Source organism: Eupeodes corollae, chromosome 1, assembly GCF_945859685.1.
Source record: "Eupeodes corollae chromosome 1, idEupCoro1.1, whole genome shotgun sequence".
Classification (NCBI taxonomy): domain Eukaryota; kingdom Metazoa; phylum Arthropoda; class Insecta; order Diptera; family Syrphidae; genus Eupeodes; species Eupeodes corollae.
Window position 1 is genome coordinate 251,737,089 of NC_079147.1, and position 21,578 is coordinate 251,758,666.

At 33.2% G+C, this 21,578-nt stretch overlaps 1 protein-coding gene across 2 annotated transcripts in view; it reads right to left on the minus strand.

The window, feature by feature from the left end:
- The window catches only part of LOC129943157 (protein gooseberry-neuro), a 61,509-nt gene extending 46,479 nt beyond the window's left edge, over window positions 1-15,030 (minus strand). Inside the window, exons 1-2 of one of the 2 annotated variants that reach the window (XM_056052421.1) lie at window positions 14,588-15,030; window positions 14,295-14,515 (exon numbers count right to left, since the gene is read on the minus strand). In XM_056052421.1, coding sequence (XP_055908396.1) covers window positions 14,295-14,515; window positions 14,588-14,654 — 288 coding nt within the window. In that variant the 5' untranslated portion in view covers window positions 14,655-15,030. Of the gene's footprint in view, window positions 1-14,201; window positions 14,516-14,587 lie in introns of both variants that reach the window. The other variant, XM_056052420.1, reaches the window with a different exon arrangement.
- Window positions 15,031-21,578: the final 6,548 nt, after the last annotated feature.

Below are 21,578 nucleotides of genomic sequence, written 5' to 3' on the forward strand. Positions count from 1 at the left end.
ACTTGAAAAATGGGTGGAGAGGAAAAGTATTTTTTTCAAATCTTCAAATCGGTTTTAGAAAGAACTATTCTACAACAGACCAGATTTCTACCCTTTTTCAATCGTTAAAGCCTTCCAAGCACGTAATAAGAAAGTATACTCTTTCTTCGTAGATTTCAAAACAGCTTTCGTCCGGGTGAATCGTAATGCACTGTTATATAAGCTTTCACAGTTGGGTATTTCATCAAAATTTCTTTCTGTGATTAAGGAAATGTACAATGGAACAAAAGCAGGGGTATGGGATGGTGCAATATTCTCAGATTGGTTTGAAACAACCACTGGAGTCAAGCAAGGAAGTATTCTCAGCGCGTTACTGTTCTCCCCTTTTCTCAAAGACATTGTTGAAGATCTACCTGGATGCATAAGGATATCTAATTCGGTTGTTAATGTTTTACTATACGCCGACGATCTTGTTATTCTGTCTGAATCATCGAAAAACCTACAATTAATGATTAACCGATTAGCATCCTACTCCAGCAGATGGGGACTAACGATTAATACGGAAAAATCTAAGGTCATGGTGTTTTCGCGCTCCTCCCGAAGTCAAAACGTGAAAAACTGGCACTATATTAGATAGGCTAACACTTCACAAAGCTTGTTGAATTCTACATGGAGAAAAGTGTTTGCTAATAGTAGAATAATTCTTTCCGACAATTATAAGATATATGAAGCGGTAGTAAAGTCAACGCTCTGTTACGCATGTCAAGTCTGGGGTGCAGATGAATATGAACAAATTGAACAGTTCCAGAGAAATTTCTTAAAAAAAACTACTCGTACAACACCAAACTATGCAATCTACTTGGAAACAGGATTACCAAAGCACAAACTGATTTTATTACTAAGACTTTAGCCCATGACGACTCAAGGATGACAAAAAAAAAGTCTTATACGACTTGAGGAATAAAGACTGGTTGACTGCTAAGTGGGAAAACTTAGGTACTGCTTGTGGTGAAACACTTCATACTGACTTTAATTACCCCAACAACTTAAAGGAATAGCTGTACCGTATAATTAGGAAGAATGAGGACTTGACTCGGGAAAAAATTGTTTTAAATGGTCCTAAATCCGACAATAGATTGTTATACTCTCAGCTTAACTACAACCGAGAGATTTCTTCCATTTTTAAAGCGAGATGTGAACTACTCAGCCTTAACGGATGCCCTTATAATGGGAGCTTTCATCAGTTCTGTTCAATATGCAACCTTAAGTCAAAAGAGGACTGCTTCCATTTTATAAGTGCATGCCCAATATTTAAGCCACACCGGCGTATCTTCTTTGGTAAAAATACCCTTTCAATGCAAGACACCCTTAAAATACTAAACGAGTGCGACTGGAAAACACTAAGTAAACTTTTAAAAGTTATCTTCAAATAAAGAATGCTTTTAGTTATCGAATAAGAATTATAATTCCTGTCAACCAGGCTGACGGCTTAGCCATGGCTTTAAAATGCATGTATAAATTTAAACTTAAACAATTATTGAATTAATAAATGAATTTGTTACTTACTTACTTACTCGTATTTGTTCAGAATCTAAAAAAATACAACAAAACTTGGCCTTATAACGCGCCAAAATATTTGCTCATATATAAAAAAAAGTCCCATTGAATAGCAATGGAATGCAACTCAGTTCAAAACATTTTGAATTCAATTTCAAAGAGTTTATTAAAACTGTTTTAGGATTAAATTAAGAAAAATTAATTTTAAAAAAATTCTGTCAACATACATACGTTTTGGTTAAAATGTTTACGAACGGAATCGGAACTGACGATACCTCAGACATAGAATCTTTGATCTTGTCTTTGCATTATCTCTACAAAATCAACATACATTTTATTGGAGTCGCAGAAATATGAGTTTGTGAAATTCGATTTTGTAAATGGATACACAAACGAAATATTCAAAAAGAAAAATTACGAAAAGGGAATTAATTTAAAAAAACACATCAGATCGACTTAAAATACAATTCCAAAAGCAAATTATTTGAAATTTTAACAAAGTTTCAAAAACAACAAATGTATCGAACAAGTGGAAAACTTGTGTCATTATTTTTCATTTAGAAAAAATTGGTGTCTATAATTTTTTTTAAACGAAAATATTTCAAATAAATTTTGAATATTTCTTTTCGTTAAATGTAGTGTAGTAATTTAAATAATAGACATATTATAGGAAATCTGTTAATCATGAGGTGAATAATTTTGTGCTAATTAGTTAAAGTTCTTGAATAAACAATAGACTTTTCTATTTAATAAGGCAACTTCCCACAAAAATATCGCATTAAAATATAAAGTAATTCAACAAATACTTAAAAACAAAAAATTAAATATAGCTTTATTGTTGTAGAAAAACTATTCAACTGTTTATACGAGTATTGAATGTTTTGAATATGAAAGAGTTGAAATGCGAACTAAAACTCCCTGTTTCTAATTTAAATAAATATAAACTGAGAAAAATATACAACACTTATTTCTGTCAAGCGTTGCCCAATTGAACAATAAAATATTCACCATTAATTTTGCATTTCATAATATTTCCATAATTCTTTCAAAAATTACTTCGCTTCCCAAAATCGATTAAACCAAAACTCACGATTGTGTACCTCCTTGGCGGTCTTCTATTCAAAATCCATCAAAAAACATATTTCTTCACAATTCCTATTAAACTTGATGAAAGATGAAAGAAAGATCAAAATTTTATCTATTGATCACTGATTTATATCTTTTTTTCTTTACCATCATCAGAATCATTCAAAATATCTCTTTTTCCGATTAATATTACTCATAGCCCTTTTATCGATTGCACTCGTATACAGAACACAGCTTAAGAGGGAGTTTATTGAGGGAGGTGTATTTTGTAATCTCTTTTTTCCAACTCAAAGATACATGTATCAAAATAAAAATCTAAAGGCTTTGGGGTATTTAAAAGCAGCTCATGTCACGAAATCTGCAACAAAGTACCCCTCCCTTCCTTCGAAGGAAACAACACACCAATCGGACAGATGTCCTATGAATGCACTCAAATGCACTGAATTTAACGTTTTTTGAAATCTATAGACTCGTACATATCTCAGAGCAGCGATCTCTTATAAAATGAAGCGTGAAACGCACCTGGAGGCATCGCATCGGGTGTATCTAATTGCGGCAAGTAAAAGTAAAAAAAAATAATGTTCAGGGCTTCGAGGGGCACAAGTCAAATCTCATACAAAAACAAAACAGTCAGTGCGATGTGTGATGCTATATATGACATAACCTAACCTAAAAGTCTTAACTCGGTTACGGTCAATTTTGCCGAAGACAAAGAAAGGCGGCAACGGCAACGGCAATATTGAAAACAAAAATCGTCCTTTTTTTTATTCGTACGAATAAAAATTAGCATCCCTGCCGATATGATCTTGTATATCTTGTATAGTTTTATAGTTCCTTCCGGAACTATGTCACCTTGGAACTCTCTGAGATGAGAATGAAATATAAAGAAGAAGGATCAAAGATTCAAATCGATATGGGTGGCTCTGAGTTGAAATAATGGCTGCTGACAAATTTGTTGTCCATTAACGTTTCATCGGCTTTAGGTGAGAAAAAACAATAATGTTTTGTAGGCACCTTTTGTGGGAACAAGCTATAAACAAAGACAGCGGGTGGCCTTTGGGCGGTCTTCTGATGACTGGAACTGGAATATATATCGTGTTCCGTGTAGGAAGTGCAACAAATTTGTGTTTGGTTTGTTTGCCTTTGTGGTTTTGTCGGAAGCTGAGCATTGGCTACATGGCCTGTGATCAGCACGTGACTCTTCTTTAAGGAAATGGCACATCCTTTTTTGTGATGTCAATGAGTTGAATGTAGTGTTTGTTGGCTTTGTCACCTGATCACCTTTCAAAAGAATTCATTCATGTTTATTGCTTCCTGTTTTGAAAATATAAGTCAAAATCGAAAGTACAGATGCATCGAAAGAGGTCAAAAAACATCATCTGCAGGTCCTTGAAAGAGTTCAGAATGATTCGAATTCGATGCCAAGGTGACAAGAAATACTTCAAGGCCAAATTTAAAGCCTCCTGTAAGGACTTTAGAAGAAATTCGAAGATTAAAAGAAAATGGAATATGTTGTTTTTTTTTTGTATTATATTTTGCGCGCACTAAAGGGTTTATTAATACCCTTATAATGATTGAACACAGTGCGAACAATTAGAAAAGGAGGATAGGATTAGAATTGAGAAACGGGCATTGGTTTTGAATGTCTGCACATTGTAATGAGTGGGAAATATTGAGCCTGGTAAAGCACTCTACATTCTTGTAGTGCGGCTAAGGAAAGAATCTCTGTACCTAACAGTACGTCCGAAATTGAGCTCAAGGGAAAACTGATGGTTATTCCCAGCAGTGCGGATATTACGGATGAATTGTGTAAAGGGAGGAATGCAAGTGGGTATTTCACGATCTCCTATCATTATTAGAGCAATTTTTTCCATTCTATCCCTAAGATTTAAGTATGTTATTAGAGCTCTAGCCGAAATATGAGAGTTGTACTCGAGTTAAGGACAAATAAAAGCTTTGTTAATTATAGCCAGATCAGAAAGGGTAAAAAACTTCTTGCAACTTCCGAGGCTTTCTTTTGTGGATATCAGATTTGAACCCGTCCAATAATACTTGAATTTAATTTTTTTTATAATAAACACACACTCAGGGGGATATTACTACCCTTATTATGCAGAGGCACAGTGTGAGCACTAGGAAGAGGAGAGAGGGTTTAAAAGGAGATGTCGGTGCACATTGGTTTTGAATTCCTGAATATTGCAATGACTAGGAAACACAGAGTGTGGTAAGGCATTCCACGTTCGCGTAATACGGCTAAAGAACAAATCTCTGTATTTGACAGTACGGCTGAAATTGGGCTCGAGAGGTATACTGATGACCATTCCTAGAAGCGCGAGTATTACGGTTGAACTGTTTAAAGGGGGGAATGCAACTGGCTATTTCACTAGAGCATAAGCCGGTAAAATAACGGTTAAAAAGGGTCCGACAAGAGACGTTCAATACTATCCAAGAGGATTAAGTAAGTTGCAGGAGCACCAGCCCAGAGACGGGAGTTATATTCAAGGCTTGGACGTATGCAAGTCTTGTAGATAACAGCCAGATCAGAAGGGGTGATATATTTCTTGCATCGCCTAAGGAAACACAAACACCTTGCGGCATTTGTCATGTGATCATTCCAAAAGAGGTGGTTGGTGACACCCATACCGAGAATATCGAGGTGTTAAGTCTCATCGATGCAAGTGCCATCCATGGATAATGGCAAAGGGGGTATATCTCACTTTAACGATACAAGACAGCATTGCGTTTTCGAAGCGTTAATTTCCACGCGGTTTTTTAATACCCAGTGAATAAAGCTGTTAAGGTCGGAATTTAATGAGCTTATCATATTTTGTCGTTGCAGTTCCACATCCGAAGAAGGGGGATGTGAGTCTGATAACGAATATGAAAAGCTAGGAGTACTATAGTCAGCATAACAATGTATTGAATTAAATGTTGCAGACAGGAGATCATTAATAAAAATGAGAAAGAGTGTTGGAGATAGAACAGAGCCCTGGGGCACAGCAGCATTTATTTTATGGTTTTTAGACTTGAATCCATCCAAAACTAATTGTATTGAACGATCCGAAAGGTAATTACTAATCCAATGAAGAATTGATTCATGTAAATCGAAAGCATGCATTTTCGATAAAAGAGCCTGATGCCAAACCCTATCAAATGCTTTTGAAATATCAAGTGCAATAATCTTACTTTTTCCAAATCGATGTAAAGATTTTCTCCATCCGAACTAGCGGATTTATGTGTGTTTAGATCTCTAAGGACTCGTCGAATATGGGCGTTGCAGACCTTTCTGGCTTGTTTGAACTTTTTCCGGCTTTCCTCAGTATGTTTAGCTTTATAGCAACGGAAACTTACCTTTTTGACCCTAATAACCTTTTTACAGCTCGCATCAAACCATGCGTTTTCCTTGGGTCTGATACTTTTAACCCTGTTCGGTATAAAAGTTCTTATTCCCAGGAGAATTAAACTTGTGATCATATCAGCGTTGGCGAAACAATTCTTTGGATGGAATGCTTCGAAAGGTAATTTCTAACCCAACAAAGAAGAGATTCATCAATACCAAAACAGATCATTTTGAAATCTTTATAAAATAAATTGTTTTACAAATTTCTTTACAATAATGAGCTTGTAATAATTTAATATAATTTTATAATATTGGCTCATTGCATGGTCAATTCTTTTTAGTATAAAGCAAGTTAAAATTAAATTTGATAGCAAAATATAAATATAAAAAAATAACAATCATTTCTTAGATATTTTATCAAAAATTTAACAAAAACCAAAACAGCTTTTTTTCTAGCTCAGTTTTTAAAAGTAATATTTTTCTTTTATCAACATATCAACAAAAATGGCGTTCCAGCCATAATGTTCAAATTGCAAATATTCTATACTATTTTAAATATAGAATTATCAAATATCTCCCCACCAGGTTCTTTTGTTTTGACTATGATCGATGTACCAGATGAATTTTGGAACTTAATCTTAATTTTTTTTTGCAAAGAATAATAATTTATGTTTATGATTTGTTTTTTTTTTTTTTTTTGTATGAACATTAAAATTAAAACAAAATGGATTCTTTGTATGATTTGTTTGTTTTTTAAAACTGATAACGATAGCATTAATTTTATTATCTTAAGCAATATTGACGACTTAATTTGAAGAACTTTTTTTCTTTCTACTTTAGACACAAAAATTCTTTGTTTTTCTTTTAATAAAATTTAGGTTGCCTTAAAATTGACTTTTGTGTATTTTATTTTCCATCTAAGAAAAAGACTTCGTTTCTATTTCATGTTTCTATTTAACATTTATGTATTTGTTCCAAGATTTTTGAGTTTCGGATTTCTCGGCTAAATAAATCTAATTTTTTTTTAAGAAAACGAAAATATTGTTTGTTTGATTATAGCTCAGTTCTTTGTTTTCAAACATGTTTTTTTAAACTGTATGTTTATTTCATAATTACTGGCGACTTTATGTTTAGGTCATTTTACTTAAATTTTTTTTAAATACTGTTAATTTTAATTTTCCACAATAATAAAACAAAAATTAAAAAACAGAATAGTTTTTTAAATAAAAGAAAATTGGTATTAGCTTTAAAAAAAAATACTAAGATTGATTGCAAAAATCACTTCTTATGTACAGGTTTTTTCAACAGGGACACTGCAAAGGCATAGAGCGACACAAGGGACAAGAAACGACGCCATGTTTATTGCCACTATTTTGACATTTCTCTTCAGAAATGTTTGCCATTTTATAATAGAAAGAAATACGAGCCAACAACAAGTTGAAATTATTAACATGTATTACCGAAATTCGGAGTCATTGGCCTCAACGATAAGAGCGCTACGTCCAAAATATAGTCGTAATAATCGTCCCTAGCAGATCAACAATTGAGCGTCTAGTGGAAAAATTTGAATCCACAGGCACAGTACAAAATATTTCCGTGCCAGTGACACAAGAAAGTGGCCGTAATATCGAGAATATTGCTGCCAATAAGGCTTCAGGTGCAGAAAGCCCAAATGTGTCTCCCACACGTCGTTTTCAAGCGTTGGGCATCTTTGTGAAGTCGTTGTAGCGAATATTGCGAAAAGATCTTGGCCTACATCCTTGAAAGATTAAATTGACTGAACTGAAGCCGCTTGACCACAAGAAGCGTCGTATGTTCGTTAATTGAACTGAGCAACAACTTAAAAATGGTTCTTATTTTCATTGAAAAATCATCTTCAGCGATGAGGCTCATTTCTTGCTGAATGGCTTCATCAATAAAAAAAATATGAAGTGTTGAGAAGCAATCCACACGTTCCCAAAAAAAATAACGGTTTGGTGTTGTTTATGGGCCGGTAGCGTCAATGGGATTCAATTCTTTCGTAATGATAAAGACTTAAACATTACTGTGAATGTGGATCACTACTTTTCAATGATAACCGAATTTTGTTGGCCCCAATTGGATAATACCGAATGTCACAGTCAATTTATTGAAAACCAAGTTTGAAGAACGTGTTATTTTAAGAAATGGTAAAGTCTCTTGGCCGCCTCGGTAGTGCGATTTGATGACGTTAGACTATATCGATCGTGAATTTGCAGAAGTATCGGCTGATTTATGCTTGAAAACCATCGGAAATTGGGTTCAAACTCTGGTTTTCTGAAAGCCTGCTTGTATGGCCGTATGCAAAAGAAATCGAGTTCCATTCATAATGGCACCAAACGTACTTTCATAGGAATAAAAAGTTTCCTTGATACCCAAAACTATTTTCGCTTATTTAAAAAAAAACTTTTGTTGCGCCCTTATTGAAAAATCAGTTATATATGAAGTTAAGATACAGAAGAAGAGATCCATTAAAGTTTAAATTCTAAATGACATTCATTAAATAAATCAATAAACAAGAAAGTCCATCAATGGCTGAATTTTAATTAAGAAATATCCGTGCACAAACCAATTTCATTTTGGATTGTGACCTATCCAACGAGTGAACGAATGATATTTCAATGTGGTTCCAACATTTTTTAAAAAATGCAACCTATTTGATACAATTTAACATTATTGTGTTAGGATTTGTTAAATGTTTTTTGTTTTGGTTAGCTAACCATTGAAGAGTTTCTCACGTTCTTGTTTAATTACTTTTTGAAAAGAGAATTGATGACCTTGGTGCTATTGTTCAGGAAAACCAAAAATTAACAATTTTGCAATTTTGTTTTATATAATTGGTAGAGTAATTTCTTAACAAGTTCTTACATTACAAATTTAAAATAAAACATTATAAACGAATAAATGTTTAAGGACATATTTTAAAATGTAGTGAAACATTATCGTTTATTTTTTTTTTTATAAAAAGCAAACCATACAAAGATAGTAAATGTTCGTAAAATATTTAAAAATATTTTAAAAAAATCTTAATGACCACCAAAAACAATAATTATGTTCAAATTAAAGATGGTATTTAGAAGAAAGTCCTAATTTAGTTTTTAAAATATCCTGTAGAGGAAGTTACATTTTAGGAACCATTATTATTTGCTGGGATATAAGCCATAAAAGAAAAAACGTTGTTTTTTGTTTAAAATTACTATTTTAAAAATCTATTTAGAAAACACAAAAAAAATACATAATTTATTGAACATTTTTAACTCAAAATGTTTGCTTTTTAACAACAATATCCTAAAAAAAATATAGGCGAATTAGAATGTTTAATTTTTGAGTAAATATAATAGCAGTTTTTTGTAAAAGTTACTAAAGTTGTAGTTCGATTGTCAAAAATCTACAAACCGCAAAATGCAAAAAGAGAAAACAAAAGTTAAAAAGAATGAGCCATTTTATAATCTAATAAAGGGTTTTTCAATGGGATAGATTTTGGCGCCCCGTGGCAAGTAACACAATTGAACAGAACGTTCAAATCATAAAACCTTATGAACAAAATGAGTGTTTGTTAAAGCAAACATTCACAGTCAAATCTTCAACGTTTATTGGCCAAATTTGAGATCACGGATTAAGTGAACAATCAGTCAACACCCGTAAGTTCAAGGAACACTAGATCGGCGGATAGCATCGCCGCGGTCCATGAATGTGTACAGCAAAACCCGAGGCTGTCTATTCTTCGACGTGTACAAGAACTTGGCCTTTCGCAGACTTCAACTTGGTGATTTTTGCGTCGGGACTTGGGACTACACCTATCAAGATCCAGCTGACCCAACAACTCAAATTGTAAGACCATACACTAGACAACGCCGTTTTTTCGCTGACTTCGCTTCGAATCGTTTGGAAGAGGACCCCAATTTTGGCCGAAAAATCATCTCATTAGTGAAGAGGCGCCTTTTTGGATGAATGGCTGTTTAACAAACGAAATTGTCGTATATGGGACGAAAACGACACCACATACGCGAGTTTCAACAGGTGATAATACAAAAAAAATAGAATTGGGTGGGCGCAACAGCCCGTTGAGAACTAGGGCCTTATAACTCTCAACCATTCCTGTGTGAGAGTTCTGTTGTCAGGGATGGAGGGGACCTACAGTTTTAAACCGAATCCAAACCGCAAATTTGAGAAAGCACTTTTCATGACAAGAATTACTCCTCGAGAATTTGTCAATTCCTCGCATGCCAGTCCAGCGCGCACTAACCATCATGCCACGTGGACTACCAGGTAATAATGCATCTTTAAAAAGTTACCGTTTGGTGCGGATTTTTGGCCGGCCGGCGGCGTAATTGGTCTGTACTTTTTTGAAAACGACTTTAACAGGGAGCCCTACATTAGGATGATAACTAATTTCTTATGGCCCAAATTAAATTGAATTGGACCTAGACGATATGTGGTTCCAGCAGGACGGCACAACGTGCCACTGCATGAACGATTTGAGGGTAAGGTAGGTATCTCTCGTATAGAGGTGATGTGAATTGGCCACCAAGTTCATGCGATGGGTTTCTTGAAGTCGCAGGTCTATGCAAATAAGCCACAATCGACCGATGCCCTAAAGGTGAACAAAACGCAAGCCATCGCTCAAATTCAGCCGGATCTATGCGGAAGAGTCATTGAAAATTGGAACACTCGGATCCGTGCCACCGTAAGAAGCCGAAGTGGGCATTTGACATGAACGATGTCATATTCCAGACTTAATGGCATACATGCGGCTTTTAAATAAAAAAAATGTTGTTAATACCTCACACGCAGCTTGTTTTATTCCATTTCAATATCTACAAGCCCTTATTGGAAAACCCTTTATAATACAATTTCAAAACAATTAACTTTTGGAAACTATTTTGAATAGGTAATGATTTCATTGAAATTTGTTACAGAACACATGAGCTCTATGTTTTTTCGATAAGTTTTTTGAAAGTTACTATCGGACATTGTTTTTAAGGGATTATTACTCCACATTCTTGAGGTGCGGCAGAAACTGAATCTCTCTAATAAAAAGTTATAATTCACTTTTTCGACAATGTTTTGTCCATACAAATAACGATACAAAAATCAAAAGACATTGCGACAGTGTTCTAGAAAGTTAAAAGTTTTTGGTTACTTTTCTATCGTCTATCATTTTCAAAGATTCGTTTGGATTCTGTGCAAAATTCATAAGATTTTTATTGGAGCTCCTGTCTAAATATATAAATTCTATACTCAAGTTTGTTATTAATGAATGTTTGGTAGATAACAGGGCTAAAATGGATGAAAATATCATTTAGAAGCACTTTTGAAAGAGGGACGATTTGTTAAAGAGGGAGATGTGGGTAAATTCTTATTAAATTTCATTCAAATGTATTTATTTTTAAATAACTTATCATAAACAATTCTAAAATACTGAAATTGATCAAAAAATAATATTAAAAACAAATTTTCCAAAAACTGCCTTTAAAATATCAAACCGAGATCTCAAGTGATAAAAAGAAAAGTATTAGTTAGTTACAAAATTGTTGAAACTTTCTTGGACGCAAACTTATTTCATTTAAATGTCTGTTGGATTCAGATCATATTTGCTGGAGCCTTGTTTTTTAAATCGTTTCCAACTTTTTCCAACCAAATTTTGGAAAATACATTTCTTATAAATTTTGAAAAAAATAAAATACTAAACAGCTTTTTTCTTAGTTCGACGATAAATTTGTGTTGATTAAAAAAGAAGCCAAAAAGCCTTATAAATTTTTTTTTTTCGAATCATAAAATCTCAAAAACCTGATATGATAGACTGATTTTAAAGACGGATTCGAACTGAGACCATTAAAGAAAGAATGAAAATGCAACCAAATGATAGATTTTTTATGATTTACAGGCAATCGATGGGTTATTATCACCCTTTATATGTTTACATTAATACATAGTGCTAGTTCAGGAAAATAAAGAAGGATTCAAGACGAGTGCACCTGCACATTGGTCTTAAAGTTGTGAGTATTAAAATGGGAGGGAAAAACAGAGTTTGTCAAAGCATTCTTTATGTGCGGTTAAAAAAATAATCTCTATACTTGAATTTACGTAAACTGCTGAGCATTTCTGAATGGTCAATTTTAAGGGGTTAAACGCAACTGTTGGTTAATTCAATTTGGACTAATAAAGGCTTTGTAAATGACAGCTAGATAAGTGGGGTTGGAAGTTTTCTTGTACCGTCGGAGAACTTCTAGGCAGTTATGTAGCAGCAATATCGAATATATGATAATTTCAAAAGAAGTGAACTGTGATACATGTACTGATACTGATCCCGTATTCGCTGTGAACTTGACCGAAACGAGACTTGGTACAGAAGTTTAAAAAGGAAGTGATTTTTCACCAACAAATTCTGTTTGTAGATTTTAATTGTTTTTATAGTTTTGGACCTGGACATGGACCCACTCATTTCATGGCAGAGAGGCCGTTTTGTAATATTAATTTGTTTGTTTCGAATATCGCTGCATCCAGATTTCTTATTACTTTAAACTAACAGACCTTGAAAATCTTATACCACAATTTAAACTTATCCCAGGATTGTAGATAAAACAAACTAGCTAACAACTTTCAAACGAAAAAGTTCATTTAGCCGATCTGCGCCTCTAAGAAAAAGTTTACTTTAAAAGTTAATAAAATGCAATCAAAAAAATATTACGATACAAACATTTTGTAAAGCAACGGACACCAATCTTAGAAGAATGTTAGCTTAACATATTGTTGTTGATTTTTTTCAATAATATTTACATTTTCTCTGGGGTCTTCTACTCTAAACAGAATACAGCTTCTTGTTTCCTTTATAATAATAATTTTGTGAATATTAAAACTAAAACAAATTATTTTAAAATCAGGCGTTAAGCGCAATGACCTAGTCATTATTCTATCAACTTTGTCAACAACCTAATAAAATATTTTTCAAGTTTAAACCTATCTACACTATCATCGCCGTTCCTTTACCACTTACCGAAAGGAAAACTTCAAAGCTAAGCGGCAGTTTTCTTTGGATGAAGGCGAATATAACTTTTGTTTTAAGACGGCATAAGCCCTCAAAATTTGTCACCCTGTGCATTATAACTCTAACGGAAGATGTTACATACATTTCATTGACTATCGATCCAAGATTTATTTAAAAAATAATTGAATATTTCATAATTTGCGAAATAATTCGCTGGTAGTGATGTGACTTTCTGGCACTTCCCAAATTTCATCTTGAATTCCCTTGTCTTAATTGTCAAGTTATAATTCCTCAGATGAATATTGGAAAAAGGTAAAAGAATTTTCCTTAATATAAATTGTCAGGGTCATATTTACTTTGAACTTTTCGGAATTCAATTTCAAAATTTTACGAAATCTTATAAAGATACAAGTTATCATCAGGTATGCTATAAAAACTCTCAAGACAAAAGATTAGAGTTGCGCGACGATACTTGCGCATAAATATTTAAAAAAAAATATAAAAACAAATAACTGATAAGCTTCTATAGCTCTAGCTCAAACTCAAACTCAACACTATCTATGCATAAAGTAGTATACGACGACGCTTTACCTAATCGGTCGGTAATTAAATTTAATTTTATTATATATAGCATTCTAATAATCGGCTGACATTGTGGCGGAAAGAATCTTTGAAATATTAAACAATTTTATTTCTTTAAAAAACATAAATCACTTCGGTCAGTCTTATGCCAGATAACAAGAAAAAAAAATTAAAATTCAAATTAATTTCTTGTCGCTTTGTTAAAGTGACAACATCAGCTTTTCCACACTGATGTTGACAGTCATTTAGTCGTCCGTCTTCGTCGTCGTCTTCGTCATCATCCCATCATCGAAGCTGTTAACAATATAATTAGTATTTTGTTTGATTTTTTTCTATTTTGTTTAATTTAAATGTAAAATAGATTAAACAAAACGCCATCAGCATCAAAAGCACCCAGAAAGATAGATACTGATAAGGTGACAAAGTTAAGAGGTGACAAAGTTAAGAAAATCAAAGTTATTAGCGAGACGATGTAAGGAAGGACGGACAGACAATTTTTGAAGATGAATGTGATTTCACAATAATAATAATTGATAGTGATAAAGTTTTCTTTTTGATCTTCTACGCCAAGGCTGTCTACATATACATAGGTTCAATTTATAGTAAAAGGGTCTTTTAAGATTGCGAAGTCCCTACTTAAGTCAAACCTACCTTAATCAATTTCTCTCGTATCTCCCAACTAAATATTCCCGGATTCGCTTTCCGTAATTCCTCAATTCTTATTTCAATTTCTGGCGACGTTACCTTTGGCTTTGAGCCTCCAATTACACCCGGCCTAATTGATCCAGTCTCTTGATAGCGATTAAGTATTTTCGATACACATCCGTGGGATACTCTCAATTGGCGACTTATGACACATGGTCTTATTCCAGATGCAGCCATTTCGACAATTTTCAATCGGATATGATTAGGCAGGGGGCGACCATTAATAAATACTCCACCAAGTTGATTTACACGACCTTGCCCTGTGAAGTCAAGAGAGAAGGTAGAAAGAAAGCTTTTAGAGTGAGGAAGGGCTTATAGGATAAGAACTTTACCTTGAAATGGATATCCTGCGAATATAGGTCGCATGTTTAAAGAGTTTGCGCTTGACATATCCATCATGAGTGCTCCTTAAGGTATATTTTTCAAAAAGTCTATAAAACAATCACCGTTATCGAAAGCTTAGCGAATATGATTTCCCGACGCAAAAACACCACAACATATCTTCCGAGACTCACTCAAGCCCGTCGTCGCCGTCGTCGTCGATGCTGATGGTCTCACTTCTCACTTTCAAAGCTTTAGATACTTTTTTCTCACAATAGGACGAAGAATATCTCTCAGATACCAAAGTATCTTAATCTATATAAAATCAAAAATTCGATCAGAGATCGAAAAACGAACGAACGCTCGAAATAGATACGAATACGAAAACAATGCGCGAGAATAAATTATACGCGCAACAGCAGCATGCTGCGATCGATGACTACATTCGTCGTCGTCGTCGTCGTCATCATCATCGCAGACCACAATCTATCAGATACAAAACTATCTGTGTGCGCCATTTGGGCCGGTCAAGCTGTGTGTCGAACGAAAACGCACCACAAATCTGAGCTGCAGTTGGAAAGAGAGAACTAGATTAATCGGCGCTCGCGATATGGCAACAATCAAAGCCCGCGGTGTCTATATCAAAATGGTTATCAATAGGGTGGAGGTAGAAGGCCACGCCCCATTTTGATTTGTTTGTTCCCAACGATGACGAACGCGAAGACTTTGTGGGGTCTATTTCTGTCGACTATAGAGTCGACCTTCTCGCTGCTAAAGGGTCTTACAATAAACGATTCTGATTGGTCGATGCAGTTGCGATCTCGTTTGGAATGAAAAATAAATCGGGATGAATACAAAAACTAAAAAAAACATTGAAAACGGGAATGCAGCTGCTTATCCCTTGTCCTTATTCATATTCAAGGGGGAAACATGGGATGAAATTAATTGTGACGCTAAATTAAACCGTGAAGGCTGTCATGGAATTAAAAATGGCACCCACGGAAGGATGTATGATGTACCTTCCTACGGATAAATGCGACACCAAGGGACAATGAATTTATATTCCGTATTTTATAAAAGGGATGTGTGATATGAAGGTAGGTCGTTTGCTTCCGTTTGATGATATGTCTTTTCTTTTGAGGATAAAATCAGAAAAAGGATGTCATCGAAGAAATGATTCATAACAGATATCGAAGGATATATCCTCTCTCAATCATTGTTTTTCTGAAGATCATTCTGATTGATGATTCGATACACACTGAGATTTCCTTAAAATAAAATCAAAAAATAAAGGAAGAGCAAATGTATCTTGGTATAGTAGGCTTAGCTATATATGTTGCAAAAAGGACCTTCGATTTTTTCGATAACTATACTCTGCAGTGTTATCGAATCGAAAAAGAAGTATCCTTATGTTAATTGAATAAGTATATATGACGAAATACGAGTACGGAAGCGAAGCGAAGCGCACCTGGACTTGAAATTAAACCGTGAAGTTTTTCGCTTGTGCATAAGTTAAGTATTGGTACCTACCTAACTGCAAGGATATTTTCGGAAGGAAGCTGAATTCACACTCGTTATTCATGAAGACAAACAAAAAAATATAGGAAGTCTCAGCTCTCAAATAGACGTGAAAAATTTAATTGGATTATGGATTTGTTTTTTAATTTTGAATGCTGCTTCTGAAGATTCGTTGCAGCAGTATTTTCTGGTAAAGGACTAACAAAAAAAAGGACCACACCGCAGTAAATATCTACATAAATGGTTGTTAAAATGTGTTTTATTGTTTTGTTTTGTGGGGCACAGAGTAACTTGAGTGATTTTTAACTAAAGTAAAACTGTTGATGGGTGTTTTTAATATTTCTTTTTTTTGGGTTTTGTGGACAATTTATAGATGGCTTGACATTTGTGTTCCTTAGTTGAAATAGGAAGTTTGTTTCTTCTTTATTTTTTTTTATGTTGCATGGGAATTATAATATTTTTTGAGGTTCATTTGGAAAGTTAAATGGTTTTGATGGTGGGAAATTAAATCAATATTGGGAATAAACTTCTTTTAAGTATTTTTTATTTGTTTTGATATCCAAGGAAATGTCAGACATTGTGCATGGAAAAAGAATTCGATAAGCTCCATATGGATTATGAAGATTGTAAGATTGAAATGTGTTAAATTATATATAGGAATGAATAATTTTATAGTTGTTAGCTTCAGTGACAAGGAATTATTACATTCGCATGCTTATAAAAGTAAGTATAGAACTTGTCCTTATTTGATAAGGATATACGACATTTATCCTTGATTTGTTTTGTTTACGGAACAAAATACCTAAAAATTGAACTATGTAAATTACTTTATATAAGGACTTCCTTTTGGCTGCTACATCCGAACACTATGGACTTATATCTGAGTTAAGAATGATTTGTAAGTGATGCTTATACGAAGAGAAGGTATTGGTTTTTCGCTGATATGATAAAAAGACTGTGTCAGATTTCTACTTCCAGTATTACGAAAAAAGGGTTACTTATATTTTTCAGATTATTGGGTGTTTTTTAGAGGGATAGAACTGACTACTTTTCTGATTTGTTTTTACTTTGATGCATTCAAATTGTACGAAGTAATAAATTATGGTTTTGTTCGAAATACGTGTCGCTTGAATTTTATTTAAAGGAAATGTTCAATTTTTTTAAGGTTTTACGTAAACAGAAGTAATAAGTGATGATAATCCTCAAGTTTATGTTGGGACACCGTTGCATCGAAATTGTTTGTTGTTCTGTTTAATTTTGTGGAATAATTAACTGCTTTTTTTGTGAAACTATATGATATCCGAAATGTATTTTCAACACAATTAGATTCATGTTAGGGACCAGTGATTTTGCCTCTACGATCTTGCTATTTAAAATCGCTTGACTATTTTCTATGGAGATGTATGAAGTCACTAACCTACGGCAATAAGTTCGAAAGGATTGACCACTTGGAGGACAAAGAGAGTAGTCAATTGAAAAAATCATTTTTGTTATATTCCATTTTAAGGCTTTGCACCAAAAGAAACATCCTTTTTATAATAATGGGTACTGCCGTTCGAGTACGAAGGCATACATTTAAATACATTTATTTTCTTCAGATAATATTTTAAATAACATAAACTAACTATGCAATATTAAAAAAAAAACAACGTTCTAAATAAAAAGAACCTTTTAGGACATAATCTTTTAAGAAATAATTTTTGAAGTCCTATAGTCCCCTGTGCCTTGAATCACATAATCTAGACGACCACGACCTATCCAAACAAAAACAAATTAAGTGAATAGGTTTTGATTATTTCTGATTATTTCTAATATTTGATGTAAAGTACAGTGATTGAATTTAAAGTTTAAGAACCTGAATAACAAATCGATTTTCATAAAAACGATTCTTTAAGATTAGGAACTTAAACAACATTATTTAGGAAATATAAAATAAATAAAACCACGACTCGGTCACACGAACTTATGACATTGTTTCCAAAGAATATTTTTAAAAGTGGTGTACCTACCTATTTAAGATATAAAAAAATACATCCAAAAAAGTTTGAAGTTTGTGTTCAACTTAATGTACCTACAAAAATGTACCTACAAAAATGGTTGTTTTCCATTTTTAAAATAACTTTTTATATAGGTACAATTTTTAAATTTGAGTTCAAAAATATATTTTGTATGCAGTTATTAAGAACTCATTAATTTAACATTTCAATTTCGTAAAAAAATAACGAGATACCAAATTTTAAATAAATAAAACGATGAAATTTTTGCAATAAATATTGTTGAGACAGCAAAAAAACTTGTGAAGAAAAACAAACGATTGAAGTTAAGAAACAAACACTTCCAACGCGAATCTCCTTAAAACTTTAACTTTCAAGTTTGAATTCAATCGGAACAATGGTTTCGATATATAGGGTCGAAGACCGACAGACAGTCAGACGAACAGACGTAAGGAATCAAGCTTTCCACTTTTTCCGTAATGTCATGTTTAATTAAAATATTGAGTTTGAATTTGTTACGAATGTAGTAGTTTCTATATGTCGGTTTATAAACTTTTTTTTATTAATAATAACATATTATCCTTATGAAAATACTTTTAATTCTACGAAGAGTTTTTGCACTAAGGTTTTTACAAGATTACAAAAACAAAAATGTACAACATTAACTGATGTATTTAAGTGGTTCATTTTTTACAGAAAATATTCATCGTTTCAAAAGTTTTAAATATAATTTTCATGAATTTGATCAAAAACCTGCGTAAGCAATTTTGAAGTTGCGCATATAATGAATGTTATATATTTAAAGTTTTGACTGAATTTGGTTGAAAACATGTGTAAATTATTATATAACAAAATTTGAAAAATGCAAAACACAGAAATTGAGGATGCCTCAGTGCTAACACCTGGGGTAACATTTTAGCAAAACTACACTCTATTCATTTTTGCGACATCGTTCTTACCTTCATTCCCCCTCAAGCATCTCAATGACCAGGAAAAGTATGTTATAACTATTTTTTTTTAAAAAAAGCTTCCAAGGTCATTGATACAATTTAATTTAAATTTGTTTAATTCATGTGCCAAGTCAAGTTACTTTCCAATAGAATGGAAAAAGGCTTAAATTATTACAATTTTAAAACCTGGATAAAACGTTAGTTATCGTCCTAAGCTAACTAAGTCCTCTAAGTACGTGTTTTGAAATAATAATATTCTGCCTCCGATGACACCCATGCATTTTCTTTTGGTTCACTTGGTTCCGCTATTGAAACCAATTTGCAATCTTCTTTGAATGTACTTAAACAATATTTTAACGAATGAAGGATTACGATAAATACTTCGAAAACTCAGGCCTTTATTACTTGAAAAAGAAGTACTTGGTTTTTGGCAGGTAATTCCTTATTAATCAACGGTGGCGGCGGCCGGCGTAGAAACAAACTAGAAATCTAATATTTAATACCTTGGCGTCCATTTGGACAGTAAACTAATGTTCGGAATTAATGTCGAAGAAATTATAAGAAAAGTAAATGTAAGTATTAAAATTCCCTATCCTTTTATTTATCGTAATAAAACAAGTTTTTAAAAGTGATTTGAACCTTCCTTGGCATTTTTCAACGAACGAATTACACTTGTTAGCTAATGTTGAATATATGTAGGTACATATTTTTTAAAGAATCATAAAATTAAAAGAACGATATAAAGTGTCCTGTGAAATATCTGACAATGTTTTAATTTGAAAAAATCGGTTTTCGAAAAAGGAGGGGGGCTAGGTCTAAAAGAAATTTTTGGGGCCTAAAACCCCCATTTTTAGGTATTTTTCAAAAAAAAAACTTTAGAACAATGCGAAACGAACCGGGAACAACTTTCCAAAATCAAAAAAAGGCTGGAAGGAAGGTAACTTCACGCACTCAATTTAGTTTCATAGTTGCAATATTTATAAAGGGTTATTTTTTAGCTATTATCTTTTTAGGAAACACTGGTTTAAATAGCTGACGCACGTTTCGTCTTTTGATCACTGTCGAACATTTTCAGTTTCGAAAGAAACCATATAAAGAAACGAACAAAGCATGCAAATTATTGAATTTTCTCGTCAAAATGCGTGCTCTGTTAAGAAAGTTCATCGTGCGCTTCTTCGTGTTCAGCGACGAAGCTCATTCTTGGTTCAATGGGTACGTAAATATACCAGAATTTTCAAATTTTTAGTGAATATCAGCCAGATGAAGAAGTCACAGTTTAGTGCAGTTTATGGGCTTCTTCATAGATGATGTTAATCGTAACATAACTGTCAATGGCGAGCGCTACCGTGAGATGATATCCAACTTTTTTTTGCCCAAAGTTCAAGATATTGACTTGCATGACATGAGGTTTCAACAAGACGGTGCCACATGCTACACAGCACGCGCAACAATGGACTTATTGAGATACGATTTCAGTGAACATGTTATTTAACGTTCGGGTGTGGGTGGGCCGGAGCATTGGTTTCCATGTACTCTACGTGACCCAGCCATCTTAGTTGTTGGACTTTTACCCTTCTGGCTAAGTCTACGTCGCTGTACAGCTCGTTGTTCCATCTTCCCCTCCACTCCCCTTCGATGCATACGGGAACGTAAATCACACGAAGAACTTTTCTCTCGAACCGACCCAAGGCACTTTCATCCGCTTTTGTCATAGTCCATGCTTCTCAATGGCGGATAAAGGGGGGGGGGGAGGTAGGGGTCATGACCCCCCCTGGGAGATAATTTGTTTGCTTTTTCCCTTCCTTTTTCAAAACTAACCGTATTGCATTAATGGATATGACCCCCATTATCCTACTTTGAATTATTTATTTTGTGTATACGAAAACAACATATGTGTTTTACTTCCTTAAACTTTGTTGCTAAAAGTACTACTTTTGAATGAAGATTGGACCATGATCATAATACGAATCGGATATTTAGCCCTATTCCAAAAACACAGCATAAATTTTCAACTTTTGACCAATGGACAATCCAGGGGAGTTCATATGAGCCATAAAGCTTATACCTACAGCTAAGTTGTATTTATAAGTAAAGATTTCATTTAAAGATTTGTTAGTAATTTAACGATATTCTCCAAAAAGTGGTTTGCTGTCAAAAACAACTTAAACTTTTGTTTTTACTCAATTTAGAATTTGAAAAAAACTTTATTTTTATAAAAATTGTTTTGAAAAAGAGTAAATATTCAAGTTCTTAAAAAGAATCAATGATCAAAAATGTATTTTTTTTTATTTAAAAAAAAAATACTAATTTTGTTTACATAACCTGATATCTCAGAAAAGGGACACCATTTTTTGACGAAATTTAAATGTAAAATGTACATATGTATATTTATAGGCTCTTTATTTAGTGCTTACCAAAAATATTTTTAAAACAACATTTAAAATGATTTTCGAAAAAATAAGTAAATCTTGATTTTTTGACAAATAAAATAGCATTTAAATTTTGACAAATAAAATGGCATTTAAATTGTTGAGAAAAAC